The 15,778-nt window shown below is 42.0% G+C and overlaps 1 protein-coding gene across 1 annotated transcript; it reads right to left on the bottom strand.

The window, feature by feature from the left end:
• Positions 1-2,250: 2,250 nt before the first annotated feature.
• Positions 2,251-3,563, bottom strand: LOC140069318 (transcription factor Sox-3-like). The gene has a single exon (XM_072114865.1). It carries the CDS (start codon positions 3,483-3,485, stop codon positions 2,604-2,606), a length of 882 nt encoding a protein of 293 aa, XP_071970966.1. The 5' UTR covers positions 3,486-3,563; the 3' UTR covers positions 2,251-2,603.
• Between the last annotated feature and the right edge of the window lie 12,215 nt (positions 3,564-15,778).

The following is a 15,778-nucleotide window of genomic DNA, read 5'->3' on the forward strand; positions in this document are numbered from 1 at the left end:
CCGGTATACGGGTGTCTGACAGCCAAAAACCCTTGGGGTAATGACACACAGTTTTTGGTAGTTAAAAAAAAAAAAAAAGTTTTAAAATCGCATGTTTTTAAAATGCATCTGTTTTGACCATTTACCATGAGTTTAGCTGCTTTAAACCTGTTAATCTATTAAGATAAGCTGGCAAAAGCATGGAAAATGGTCAAAATTTTTTAAACGGATGAAAACCCATGCTAAAAAAAAACGGACCAAAAACGCCATGTGTGGCATCACCCTTGTTAACCCTTCTCCACTCCTCACAGAATCACGCTGAATGAATCACGTGACCGCTGGGTCCAAAGGGGTTAAACAGACCCACTGGCTCTAATTAGACCCCCTACAGCTCTGATCAGAATCCCCAGTGAGTTGGTCATTTGCCCTCTAAGGCCATGGTCACACGTTCCGCTAGCAGTCTGATCATAAACGCAACCAAAACACAATGGGGCAAATTTACTTACCCGGTCCATTCGCGTTCCAGCGGCGGCTTCTCCGCTCTGGATTCGGGTCCGGCCGGGATTTAATAAGGTAGTTCTTCCGCCGTCCACCAGGTGGCGCTGCTGCGCTGAAAGTAAACTCATCGCGCCGGAATGCACCGAGCTGGACCAGGTGAAGGTAAGCGGTCCTTATGCGACACATTTTCGGTTTTTAAATGCGGCGGTTTTTCCGAATACGTCGGGTTTTCGTTCGGCCACGCCCCCCGATTTCCGTCGCGCGCATGCCAGCGCCGATGCGCCACAATCCGATCGCGTGCGCCAAAATCCCGGGGCAATTTAAGTACAAGCGGCGCAAAACGGAAATATTCGGGTAACACGTCGGGAAAACGCGAATCGGGCCCTTAATAAATGACCCCCAATGTGTGAATGTGTTTAAGGGCGGTGGCACACGTGGCGTGTTTGGCCCGTTTTTAAGCAGTCCGTTTGACCAAGCTTAAAACAGGCCAAAAACACGCTCAAAACACCCTTGGGGTGATGGCACACATGGCGTTTTTGGTCTGTTTTTAAACCTCTGTTTTCAATCCAATTTTTGGCCATTTACCATGTGTTTGGCTGCTTAGAACCTGTTTATTTATTAAGATAATTGGGAAATACGGACTTAAAAAAATGGACCAAAAACACCATGTGTGGCATCACCCTAAGGGTGAAGACGCACATGGCGTTTTTGGGCCGTTTTTACTAAGTGCGTTTTCAGATCGTTAACGCATGCGTTAAAAAACGCATCCGTTTTTGTCCGTTTTTCATTGTGCAATTTCGGAAAAACGGACAAAAACGCATGCGTTTTCAAAAAACGCATGCGTTTTTAACGATCTGAAAACGCACTTAGTAAAAACGGCCCAAAAACGCCATGTGCGTCTTCACCCCATGGCGTTTTTAGGCCATTTTTAGTTAGTGCGTTTTCAGATCGTTAAAAAACGCATCCATTTTTAAAAACACATGCGCTTTTTTTGAAAATGCATGCGTTTGTCCGTTTTGCATTGCGCAATTTCGGAAAAACGGCCCAAAAACGCCGTCATCGCCGCCGCCATCCTTTTGAAGCCGCCGGCAGCATTGCCGGTGGCGATCGAGGTGAAAACACCGATCGTGGGTGTTACCAGTAAGCCTTTGCTGCAATATGCAGCAAAGACTTACCGGCTATGGAGAGGGCTCAGCGCGTGAGCCCTCTCCATGCACCCGCGGCCGACCCGTGACGTGCTATTACGTCACGGGTCGTGAACGGGTTAATTCAAACTGGTCAAAAACGCATGCAAATACATCCCCACAGATGGGCGTGTGAATGAGGTCTTAGGGCGCGGTCACGGTGTGTTTTGGATGCATTTTCATTACAACAGCTGATATGAGGTGATTAGCGATATAAAACATAGCGATATTAACGCATGCAATGCATTTATGTTAGCATTTTGTTAACACCCATTAACATTGCATTTACACTAAATTTTGTAGAGGCAAATGTTGACAGTAATATAATTAAGCAAATCCCCTCATCTCAGCTGTTTTAATGCGTTTCAAAACGCAATGGGTTACCGATCGCACGAGTTTCCCGGGAAACGCATATGCGATCAGGCCAAGGCCCACCCCCTGTGCGCTAGCGTTGTGTTATGAACGCAAAACTAGCGGAATGAGTGATAAAAACCAGAAGAGCATATTACATTAACCAACCACAAACTTTGCCATTACTCATATTAATTTTTTTCAGTTTAACAAAAATATAAAAATCTAAATATATTTTTTAAAAGGATCTTTTAATTTTTGTTCTGAATATTGTCAGCCGACTGAAGAGAAAAAGCACATTAAAACAATTATCCAGTTAGTTAAAAACATGCTATTTCAGTCACAATCTAAAAACCAAATGACAAGAACCATACAATAAAGACCAATGTGTAAGCTATACAGATTTACAGAGGATTTAAGCCCTTTTGGGCAGGATCTAAACATCACAAAGAACAAAAGCATTTAAAATGCACAGTCCTAGAAGTCCAGCGTTATACTTGAAGTAGCTTTGTGCAAACTTTGTCCAGTATAAAAATCAATGAAGCTTTGAAAACAAGGTAACAAAATTGTCAAGTAGTATTCACCTGCATCTTAAAGGTGCCTTAGCGTGGCACTTCCATTTACCCCAGTTTCCACATTTTGGTAATGTTGAGGAACGTTCTGTGGTCTGCTGTGATGGAGAGAAGGTTGGTCACTTTCATCACCACTCAGAGGCATGTACATGTTGATCATATCTCCCGAGCAGACTTTCTGAACATGTGGGGTTACGGCAGGTGGTGGTGAACTGGAATCACTTCTGGAACCAGAAGCCATGGTTGAAATGTTTGAGCTCTGATTATATGATGGGGTTAGATTATACGAGGAGGGCGAATTCATGTAGACTTGAGAAGGCATCATGTGATTATAATGAAAACCATTGAGGTCATACCTGTGCATTGTTTGGAGCTGTGGACTGTTTAATCCAGGGTGCTGTACGAAACCAAGCTGATCCGGCATCAGAGTATAAGGGCCATTCTGCCAGCCATTTACATGGTTATAAGGGTCAGTCCTTTGTGCATACCCAATAGTGCTAGATAATGGGTTTGCATCTGCAGCCATAAAATTTCCAGGCAGAGAATACCAATCCCTTTTCATCTTTTGCTTCCTCCTGGGTTTGTATTTGTAATCGGGATACTCTACCATGTGCGCAGCTCGCAGTCTTCTGGCTTCATCTATAAAGGGCTTTTTTTCAGCATCAGAAAGAAGCCTCCACTCAGCTCCCAAACGCTTGCTAATTTCAGAGTTGTGCATTTTCGGCGTCTCTGCATTCATCTTCCTCCTGTGTGTCCTGGACCATACCATAAAGGCATTCATGGGCCTCTTCACACGGTCTGGGGTCACAGAATCGCCATTTCCTGTTGAGGTCACAGCTGCTGCAGTCTGTAATTTGGATTCCTGCAGAGGACTTTTCATGGTGGTGCCCAGCGTATACATGTAGCTGCAGTTTGGTAGATTAGATCCCAGTCAGCCTCTGACCAACCTTTCCAACAGCTTCAACTAGTGGTGCACACCCCCCTGACACATTATATAATTGTTTGCATGCTGTTTAATTAGAATCAACCAATAAAAGCCAAGCTAATGGTCCAACCCACATTCTCAACTTCTAGCACATGGTTAGCCTTTTCCCCGGTTGAGGCTGAATTCACACATAGAGGGACATTTTCTATGGTGTTTCTGACAGTTTTGTGGCGCTCTCACCACATCTTCTGCTCTCCTACCTATTTATTAGCTGTCGGGGACAGAAAAAATGACTTTTTCCGCCTGCTCTGACTCTTCTCTGAAAAGGGGCGTGGCTTTGGTGGAGTGGAAACTCAGACACAATTAATATGTGTCACAGCCATTTTTGGACGCTGTAAACTGGCGGAAAGAAGACCAAAAGAAATTTGGGCTAGCAGGGACACAAAACAGTGCTATTGCACTGCAGCCTGTTCTCTGACTGTTGGACACATTTCTGGTTCTCGGGACAGATTTTGGTCCCAGGGACAGAAAATGGTGTCGGCGCCAGAAATTTATCTGCACAGCTCCATGATATTAAATGTGTGTATTCTTACCGAGAGCAGGTCGGTGACAAAGCCAATGCAGACACAGACACTATATGTAAATGTCCCCCATGGTGTTGTGTTTCTGATGCATTTGTGAGGGCTCGTTCACACATTGCGCTTTGGTTGCGTTTTAAAACGCATTAAAACAGCTGAGATGAGGTGATTTGCCTAATTACATCACTGTTAATGTTTCTGTTTACAAAATGCATTGTTAACACATGCATTTTGTTAACACATGTGTTAAAAAATGTAAACAGTAATGCAATAACCTCTCCTCAGCTGTAATGCAGGGCAAAATGCAATGTGAGATGAGGTGATTTGCCTAATTACATAACTGTTAACATTTATGTTTACAAAACGAATTGTAAATGCAATGTTAACACATGTGTTAAGAACGCGTTAACATTGTGTTTATAAACGGTAATGTAATTAGGCAAATCACCTCTCATCAGTTGTTGTATATGCGTTTCAAATGCAATGAAAACGCGACCAAAACGCAACGTGTGAACGTGCCCTTAGGGTGATGTCACACATGGCGTTTTTAGGCCATTTTTAGTTAGTGCGATTTTAAGATCGTAAAAAATGCATGCGTTAAAAACACATCCGTTTCTAAAAACCGCATGTTAACATAAGTGTTAACAATGTCTTAACTTTTTGCTAAAACATGTGTCACATTTACACTGCATACACTTTGTAAACACAAATGTTAATAGTAATGTAACTAGGCAAATCACCTCATCTCAGCTGTTAATGCGTTTCAAAACGCAATGAAAGCGCAACCAAAATGCACCGTGTGACTGCTCCCTCTATGTTGCATTTTTGTAAAGCACACAAACTTCTACTTGTGTTTTTTCGCTGTGTTTTGACATTTGCATTTTACTGGGAAGCAGTTTCCTTTTTCATGAGGGCACATTCACACGATGGGTTGTGCGTTGCGTTTTTGACGCATTCCACTGGCTTCCGCCTTGATTACATGCTAAGGTTAGGCCGCGGTCACACATACCGCTAGGCGTCCATTCATAACGCGACGCTAGTGCACAGGGGAAGGTCCTCGGCCCAGGGAAACGCATGTGATTGTTAAGCCGATCGCATGCATTTCTCTGAAAATGCATGTGTTCGGCCCGAGGACCTCCCCCTGTGCACTAGCATCGCGTTATGAACGGACGCCTAGCGGTACGTGTGACCGCGGCCTTACATTGTGTTTTAGCAGATGCAGTGGAAACGCAATGTAACCTTAGGATGTAATCAAGGCTGAGGCCAGTGGAATGCGTCATAAACACAACGCGTGTGAATGCACCCTCAAAGTCCTCACTTTTAGTGCATGTTTTAAGGGTAAAAAAGACAATTCTTGTAAACTGATTTACAATTTACAAGGCTGGTGACACGTGACTTTTTTTAGTGTGCTTTCTTTCATAGCGGTTTTGCATTCTTGCAAAATGTGTCAGTTTTGCATACTGGTTTTTTAATATACTTTTTTTCCTGCGTTTTCTATCTTGCATTTTTTGTCTGTTTTGAGGTGTTTTCATTGCGCTTTTTAACCCCTTCACGCTCCGCGGCGGATATATCCGCCACGGAGCGCAGTGACTTAGCGCTCAGTGGCGGATATATCCGCCACGGCGCCTATGCCGGCTCGGCTCTGGATCAGAGCCGAACCGGCATCGGGAAACACGGGGTGCCGGCTGTAACTAATAGCCGGCACCCCAGTGTAACACCCGCGATCGGAGTTGTCTCCGATCGCGGGTGCTTAACCCTTTAGATGCCGCGGTCAGCGCGACCGCGGCATCTAACAAGCATCTGGGGTGTCTTTCCCCCACGATCGGCCCCCCCGAACCGTTTTCGGGGGCGCCGATCGTTGCTATAGTAACTCTGGGGTCCGATCTGGACCCCAGAGTTACTAGCAAGAATTGCCAGTAAGATGGCGTCTGTGACGTCATCTTACTGGCAAAGTGCCAGCCTATGCAAGTGCATAGGCTGACACTGATAATACTCTGCAATACATGAGTATTGCAGAATATTATCATGAACAAGCAATCAGAGGATTTCTTGTTCATGTACCATGGTATAAAAGTAAAAAAGTAAAAAAAAAAGTTATTCAATAAAAAAATAAAGCCATAAATCACTAAAAATGCCCCAAACCCCCAATCCCTCCTGCCGCTGCCCCGGGTCCCGACGAGTGACCCGAGGCTGTCGGCTAATCTCTGTGCCGGGTTCCGCCTCCTGGCAGGACCCGGCTGTAAGTACTTGAGCATGCGCGGCATGCTCAGTTACTTACACTATACACTGCAATACAAGTGTATTGCAGTGTAAAGGCTTGAATAAGCGATCGGATGATCGCTTATTCAAGCCAAGAAGTAGAAAATGTAAAAAAGTTTTTAAAAAAATTAAATCTTTTTTTAATATAATTAAATAAATAAATAAAATAAAAGTCCCATAATCTCCCCAGTAACACATAAAATGCAAATAAAATAAATAAAACACAAAGACACGTACATATTTGGTATCACCGCGTCCGTATTAATCTGTACAATAAATCTAAATCGATATTGAACCCGCTCGGTGAACTACGTAAAAAAAAAAACTCCAAAAACTTCCCATAATATACAATTTTTCATCAAACACCATCACAAAAATGTTCTAAAAAGTGATCAAAAAAAGTTACGTTCCCTAATATGATACGACTGAAAAGAACAACTGTTTTCGCAAAAAATAAGCCCTCAACCAGATCTGACAACAGAAAAATACAGAAGTTATGGCCCTGAAAAGTTGTCAATAGTAAAAACAATGCGATTTTCTCCAATATTGGTTTTGCTCAGGAAAATTAAGCAAAAATAAGAAAAACTATATAAATGAGGTATCACCGCAATCGTAGTGAACCAGAGAATAAAGATAAAATATTATCTTTACATTACGGTGAGCGGGGGAAAAAATTTAATTTATTCTGAAAATGTCAGTTTTGGCCTAAATGAATGTATTTTCCCAAAAAATTCTATAGTTTCTAAATCGCAGGTCCATATTTTTTAACCCATGTGAAACACTTAAAGGGTTAATAGACTTAATAGAAGTTGTTTTACATATGTTGAGGGGTGAACTTTCTATAGTGGGGTAATTTATGGGGTTTTACTATTATTTAGGCCTCTCAAAGTCACTTGAAAGCTGAGTTGTCCCTCAAAATGTGAGTTTTGGCAATTTTCATGAAAATGAGAAAAATCGCACCTAAAGTTCTGCGCCTCATAACATCCTAGAAAAATGACCGGAAGCATAAAATATCATCCCAACATAAATCAGATATTCTGTAAATGTTAATTATCAAACTTTTTGGGTAGTTTTACATCTTGTCTGGAAACCAGAACATTTCAAACTTGGAAAATGAAGAATTTTTACAAACTTTTGCCAAATTTTCACTTTTTTTCAGAACGAAACGCAAAACTTATCACTTAAATTTTATAACTAACATGAAGTACAATGCGTCACGAGAAAACATTCTCAAAATGACCCGGATATGTTAAAGCGTTGTTATAACCAATTATCGTGAGACAGGGCAGATTTGAAAAATCGAGTCTGGTCATTGAGCTGAAAACTAGTGTCGTGATAAGGGGTTAAAAATGCAAATGCAAGCAAACATTTGAAAAATTAATGTGTTTGAAATCGCAAAAAAAAGGGACATTAACGCCCTGCGTCACTGCGCAAAGGCCGACTTTAGACGCTGGCGCACAGGGGGCGGGCCTCAGCCTGATCATATATACGATTCCAGAGAAACGTATGCGATCGGTAACCAGGCCCTGGTGTCTTAAATGAAAGACATAGGAACGCCTAAGGGTGAAGACACACGTTTTTAGGCCTTTTTTAGTTAGTGTGTTTTCAGATCGTTAAAAAATGCATGTGTTTTTGACCAGTTTGATTAAGATAATTGGTCAAACCTGTCAAAAACGCATGCGTTTTTTCTGATCTGAAAACGCACTAACTAAAAACGGCCCAAAAATGGCCTAAAAACTCCACGTGTGTCTTCACCCTTAGACTGGTGCCACACGCACCGCTTTGTCTGCGTTTGAAAACGCAAACGCAGACAAAGCCTCGCCTACCGGGGCGGGCACCGGGGCGGGCCGCGGCCCGATCGCATCGGCGTTTCTATGGAAACGCCTGCGATCGGGAACAAGCCGTCAGTGTTTTGCGTTAATTTAATGCAAAACACCGGCGGCTTGTTCCCGATCGCAGGTGTTTCCATAGAAACGCCGATGCGATCGGGCCGCGGCCCGCCCCGGTAGTCGAGGCTTTGTCTGACGCATGCGTTTGCATTGTAAACCCCTGATTGTAAACCATGGACACCTGTGTAGCAATATTAAAGTGCGAAAGCAGGTCCGTTTGGTTTTGTGTTGGTGGTTGATGCTGGTGTCTATGTTGTTTTCATTGTATTTTTTTTTCTTTTGTTTTATTTTATGGTGGATTTTACCTTTGCATTCATGATGGAGCCATATACTGGGCCAACCCGAAATATTGTAATGAGATGTGTTGGAATTATTCTGGGACTTGCAGCACGTCGTCGCCGTCTACCCCGTTTGACAAAGGTTTGTTCATTTTCTTTTACACTTGTAATAATTTTATTGTCAGTGCTTTTGAATTGACTTTTTAAAAAAAATTTTTTTAAAGGAACCAAGTCAGCGGCGTTCGAGGCGCAAATTATGGGTTCATCCTTTATTGCAAGGATGAGATAGCCACGGCCAGTTTGTTCAATTGTTTACGGAGGTATATTTTTTTTTCTGTTTTTTAGCCGTGTTTTTTCATTTATCGTATATGTCGACCAGCGTATAAGCTGGGCAAACCTATCGACTCAAGTCTAAGGTGAGGGTGGGAAATGCATTGGTCACTGCACCACCTCAATATATAGTCTGCCAGCCATCAGAAGTATACAGCCTGCCAGCACCCAGTAGGATATAGCCACCAGCCCCGGTAGCATGCAGACGGCCCGCCCCCTGTAGGATGCAGGCGGCCCGCCCCCTGTAGGATGCAGGCGGCCCCGATGCTCTGCGCAGCTCCACGAGGTTGTTGTGGCTGCTCTTCTGCCTTCCACGCGGCTCCTCTTATTTCTTTGGTCTTCTGTAACAGGTGGCACAGATGCGGGCATGTTATGTGCCTGCAGGCACATACTATGATGCGGCTGATGAATACGTCATATGTGACGGCTGGCAGATAACATGACCGCGTCTATTCCGGCTGTTACAGAACAGCAAAGGCAGAGGAGGAGACGAGGGGGAATACAGAAGAGCAGCCGGGCCAACATCGGGGAGCCGTGCTGAGCATCGTGGTCGCCGGAGGGTGAGTATCCCTTTTTCTACAAATAACAATATTGTTTTCACCATAAGTACCTTTGGTATATTTTAATTTGTTTCTTATTATGTTTTTATGGCCATAAAAATTGGCATATAAACAACCTTGCATGGCTTTAACCGTATTTTTATAACGGGGGAAATTGAGCATACTATTTTTGACAAATAAAGGTTTTTAAATGTTAGCATACATTTATGGTCAAAATACGACACCTTGCATTGATTTCGATGAATGGATGCATTTTCCACTGTTACAATTTTGACAAATGTCTTTTTTTTTAATTTAAGATGTCCATCTGGAAAATTCCCCTGAGAATACTATGCGATCCTCCCACCAGCCGAGGTAGAGATTAGCGTAGCTGGGGGCCATTGGGCTCCCCATAGCTGTCCCCCTCAGCTGGTGGAAGAGTCTACCCTCGAAGTGGAATATGTTCTTCTCAAGTATGAATTTGAGAAGAGCCACCAAAAACCCATTGTGTCTGTTAAATTGATTGCCTCTTGTGCTTAAAAAGGCCTCCACCGCCTCACATCCCTTATCATGAGGGATGGAGGAGTAGAGAGCCTCCACGTCTAGGCTAGCCAGATAGGTGTTGTCATCCACCGTGATCCCTTCAATCTGTTTTAGGACATCGGTGTTGTCATGGACATAGGATGGAAGAGTCGTGACAAAAGGTCTCAAAATTTGCTCCACGTAGAGGCTAATGTTTTGAGTCAGACTGTTTATCCCGGACACAATGGGTCGTCATTTCAGGGGGGGGGGGGACCCTTATGGACTTTTGGCAAACCATAAAAGGTTGCGGTGGTGGGAAACTTTGGAAAAAGGAACTCATGTTCCTGTTGGCTAATGAGGTGATCCTGTAGGGCCTCATCCAGAATCCTCTTGAGTTCCCTTGAGTATTTTGCTGCGAGTTTTGTGGGAAGTTGCAATATGCTTATTAATTTAAATATGCAAAAACAAAAATTATTTTTAAAGCAAGAAATATAAGACTTGAATATAATGCAATTTAATAACCAAAACATTTTATAAAAAAAGGAAATAAAAACATAACAAAGTATAACATTAGACAAATTTTAATTAAAAAAACATACAATTTAATATTTTGAAAAAGGAGGTTAGTAAATGCTTTTGACACAACCACCCCTGTATATAGCTGACAATCCACATACACTATATAGGCCGTTGTCACACGTTCCCCTATTTGTCCATTCATATTTTTGTCCTCTGTCCAAACGAACATGCATTTCCAGGGAAACACATGCGATCGATAGGCCGATTGTTAGTTCGGGCCAAGGACCGCACCCTGTGTGCTAACATTGCATTATGAACAGACGGATAGGGGAACTTGTGACCGCGGCCTTATGCAACATTCACACGAACGTATGGGGGAAGTATATACAGCCACTATATGTCCCCCATACATTTAAATGGCCTCAGGATGCCCTACGGGAGCAGAACAGTGCAGCACACGTACGACACGGTTCCGCTTTGTACCCCGTGAAAAGATAGGACATGTCCTAAATTTACGCGCCATATGTCACCGTGCAACATACAGTATATCCCGATGGAGAGGGGCGGGGGTGAGAAGTCGGCATTGACTATTTTGGGGATAAATCCTGTTTTGAATGGAATTTTACATATTTAGCATCAAAACCCCACTATATAACCAACCCATTTTCAAATCTGCACCCCTCAGGGCGCGTTCATACGTTGCGCTTTGGTTGCGTTTTTATTGCATTTTCAAACACATTACAACAGCTGAGATGAGGTGATTTGCCTAATTACATTACTGATACTACTTTAAATTTAGGTTAGGTTAACTAGGTTACATTTAGAATGGTCAAATTGTGCCGGTTATATGTTCATTTAGCCCTAGAATTTAAACATTTCACCATACATAGATAAAATTCACCATACAATTTGTTCTGCAATTTCTCCCGAGTGCAGTATTTGGGGATTGTTGATATATACAAACAAATACCGTAAATTCCGGCGTATAAGACGACCTGGTGTATAAGACGACCCCCCTACTTTTCTGTTTAAAATATAGAGTTTAAGATATATTAGCCGTATAAGACTACCCCTTTTCCAACGCATACAAAACATCGGTAAAAATTTTAAAAAAAACAGATTTGAATTTAACATGGTCCTTTTTTAATGTAAATTCTTATGACATGCAGGTATATAGCAGGAAAACTGTCGCTCATAAACATAAGGCATACAACAACAACATTACCATTACAGCACAGCCCCCAGTAGTATACAGCACTGCCCCCAGTAGTATACAGCACAGCCCCCAGTAGTATAGAGCACAGCCCCCAGTAGTATAGAGCACAGCCCCCAGTAGTATACAGCACAGCCCCCAGTAGTATACAGCACAGCCCCCAGTAGTATACAGCACTGCCCCCAGTAGTATACAGCACTGCCCCCAGTAGTATATAGCACAGCCCCCAGTAGTATACAGCACAGCCCCCAGTAGTATACAGCACAGCCCCCAGTAGTATACAGCACAGCCCCCAGTAGTATACAGCACAGCCCAGCATTAAAAAAAAAAAAAAAACTGCGCTGCTCCCCCGATGTCCGCGCGGCTCGTCTTCAGTGTTCCGCGCCGTCTTCTTTCTTCTGCCGGGCGCCGCCATTGATCTTCCCCGGCAGGCGCCTAGTATGACGCGCCGCTGCTGACGTCATACTAGGCGCCGCCCCGGGGAAAAGCATGGCGGCGCCCAGCAGAAGAAAGAAGACGGCGCGGAAGACTGAAGACGAGCCGCGCGGACATCGGGGCCAACGGAGGGTGAGTATGCGCCCCGATGTCTTTTTGAGGCTGCCGGCAGCCATCGCTGTGCAAACACCCGCGATCGGTGCTAGCACCGATCGCGGGTGTTACCGGTAAGCCTTTGCTGCAATATGCAGCAAAGACTTACCGGCTATGGAGAGAGCTCAGCCCGTGAGCCCTCTCCATGCACCGGGACCCGACCGCCGCCGTATAACACGATTACCGGCGTATAAGACGACCCCAGAGAAGACAGAAGATTTTTCTGTCTTCAAAAGTCGTCTTATATGCCGGTATATACGGTATATTGAATTTGGAAACTGAACAAATCGCCTTGAAGAGGATATACTGTAAAAATAGAGTTTTGCACTCAACGGGGAAAAAAAATGCATACATTTATTCAAAAATTGTAAAAAAAACATTGACAAATAAAAAGAATTTCCACTGGTTTTGCAAACAAAGAATTTAATTATCTCTTATAAATCATAAAAATTTAACAAAATTTCAGATAAAAAAAAAATATATTTAAAAGCCGAAGAAATCCTCATCTTCCCAAAGTACATAGCCATCTTCAGAAACAAAATAATTGGTAAAGCAATCCCTAACCTGCCACCCAGACACCACAGAACAATTACATGTTGATTGTGTATTTACACAAACAAATTCTTGGTTGGTAAAACTTTCTGCAAAACTAGATATGGGTTTGTTAAGGAAATTGTGAAGCACGCAACACACTTAAACCACATCATCCACTGTACTAATTTTTAAACAGATCGCAGTGCGTAGTACCAGCCACTGATTGGTCAAAATACCAAATGCACATTCAATAACACGCCAAGCACGCGATAAACATGTGTTAAATTTTTTTTTACTTGCAGTTAAATCACGGTTGCAAAAGGGGTGCATCAAATGAGACTTAATCCCAAAAGCTTCATCGGCTATGAAAACAAAAGGTAAGGGAGGTGAATTTGGCGAAAGGGGTTGTGGATTGGGAATTTCAAAATGACAATCCAATTATCTGTTACCCGTGTGGCTGCTCTCAAGAAATCGGGCATCATTGGTGCTACCATAAGAGCCCATCTCAGTACAAACAAAATTTAAATTTAATCTGCAATGGCCAGTAAAACTAAAGAGATTTTTTTTTTTATAATTATAGTATTGAGAGCCCAAATTTGGAGGCTGAATCACACGCACATGTTTTCCATCAATTGCACTGATACAATTCGGAAAGTTAGTCGATGCCTTAAAATCATGTAACTTTCGCCTGTTGCCAGAAATCTGTTTAAAAAAAATTAGAACATGAATTTTACAACAAAACAAAAGATTTTCAACAAAAAAGATAGGAAAAAAAAATTACAATGTTATTATCCATTATTACAGCAGGATAAAAGAAGGATAATCACTAAAAAATGAAGTGCAAAAATCACCAAAATCTTACACACTGTTTACCCAGTAAGGGGCGCTGCAATGTCCAGGCAAAAAGCTTTTGCCTGCGTTTGTAATTTGTAATTGAAACGCACCTGTATCTAATGAGGGCATAACTTGTTTTAAATGAACAAAACGCACACTGCAATGAAAGCACATGCGTTTAGAAACGCATGCGTTCAACCGCAGCGATTACAAACGCAGCAAAAACGCAGCGCCCTTAGAAAAATCGGTTGCAGCGTCAGCAGGACAAACACTTCTGGGTTCATCCTTTCCTCCAGTTAAGGGATATTAATGGACATTTCTGCTAATTATTTGCAGAGCTGCAAAGGTTTTTTATGAAAAAAATTTATTTTTGTATGTAAATTTTTTCTATTAAGCTCTTGACACTCAGCGTCCGATATATCGGACGCTGAACTAATGGGGGTTCAGCTCAAGATCTGAGCCGAACCGGCATCGGGAAACACGGGTGCTGGCTCTGACTAATGGCCGGCACCCCAGTGTAACATCCGCGGTCGGAGTGGGCTCTGATCGCGGGTGTTTAACCCGTTAAATGCTGCGGTAAGCGCGACCACGGCATTTAACATGCCTTTGGGGGTCTTTCCCCCAACCGTTTTCAGAGGGCGCCGATCGTTGCTATGGCAGGCAGGCACCGCCAGTAAAATGGCGTCTGTGACGTCATCTTACAGGCACAGTGTCAGCCTATGCATGTGCATAGGCTGACACCGCTAATTCCCTGCAATACATTAGAATTGCAGAGTATCATCATGAACAAGCAATCAGATGATTTCTTGTTCATGTCCAATGGTGGAAGTAGTAAAAGAAGTTAAAAAAAGGTTTTCAATAAAAATAAAAGAAATAAATCACTAAAAATGCCCATAAGCCCTATAACATATAAAGAGACATATAACGCTAAAAAGTCTAAATCATAGCAAAAACCCCACATATATAGTATCACCGTGTCCGTAACAACCCGTAGAATAAAACGAAATAATTATTGAACCCACACGATGAACACCGTTAAAAAAAACTGTTAAACCTGCCAAAAATTATGATTTTTACCTATTGAATTTCACAAAAAATGCAATAAAAAGCGATAAAACAAGTAACGGCCACATGTGGGGGGTCTCTGCACTCGGGAGAAATTGCAGAACAAATTGTATGGTGGATTTGTGTAAATGTGTAAATTTTAGGGCTAAATGAACATATAACCTGCACAATTTGACCATTCTAACTTTCACCAACTTTGATTTCATTACTATGAAGATTTCAAGGGGTTAACAATCTTCCTAAAAGCTGATTCTGATAGCCTGAGGGGTGCACATTTGAAAATGGGTTGATACATAGGGGGTTTTTGATGCTAAATATGTAAAATATCATTCAAAACGGTATTTATTCCCAATTCTGAAAATACAGAAAATCGCTATTTGATTTGTAAGCCGCACAACATCAAAATAAATTATCCAGACATTTCAAAAATTATGAAAATGTAGACATATGAGAAATATTATTCAGCAACTTATTTAGGTGGTAAATCTATCTGCCTGAAAATGCAATGATTTTGAATTTCGACAATGGCAAATTTTAAAAAAAAATTCATAATATTTTCTTTTTTTTGTAAATAAAACGCAAAACTTATCAGCCAAAATTTACCACTACAATAAAGTACAACATATAGGGAAAAAACAATCTCAAAATCGTTTTGATAAGTAACGGTGTTCAAAAGTTATAACCATATAAAGCGACGCAAGTCAGAATCCCAAAAAATCGGGCTGAGCCTTGAGCTTTAAACTGGCTACGTCCTTAAGGAGTTAATACAGGTATCCTAATAAATTCCAGGCATTTTGTCGTCTGAATGTCATGCAGTTTGACATTTTACTGCAGTTGTGTATTTTGGATTTAACCAAACAAGAAACGCTTATGCGCTGTCTGATTTCTGCCACGGAGTGTTTGTTAATTACTTTGCAGCAGGTTTTTTAGTCTTTTCTTTGTTTTCATTTATCAATGTATTTTACAGTTTTTTTTTTGGCTTAAACTTTTTTTTGGCAACTGGGGAGAGCTATACCTTCTGCATCTTCAGTTTTTGATTGGCAAAAGCACTATATGTAACATTGTGAATCACACTGTATTAGGGAAAAGCGTCAGCCGATCTTCATGCCATTTTCTACTGT

The sequence above is a fragment of the Engystomops pustulosus genome, chromosome 1, assembly GCF_040894005.1.
Source record: "Engystomops pustulosus chromosome 1, aEngPut4.maternal, whole genome shotgun sequence".
Lineage (NCBI taxonomy): Eukaryota > Metazoa > Chordata > Amphibia > Anura > Leptodactylidae > Engystomops > Engystomops pustulosus.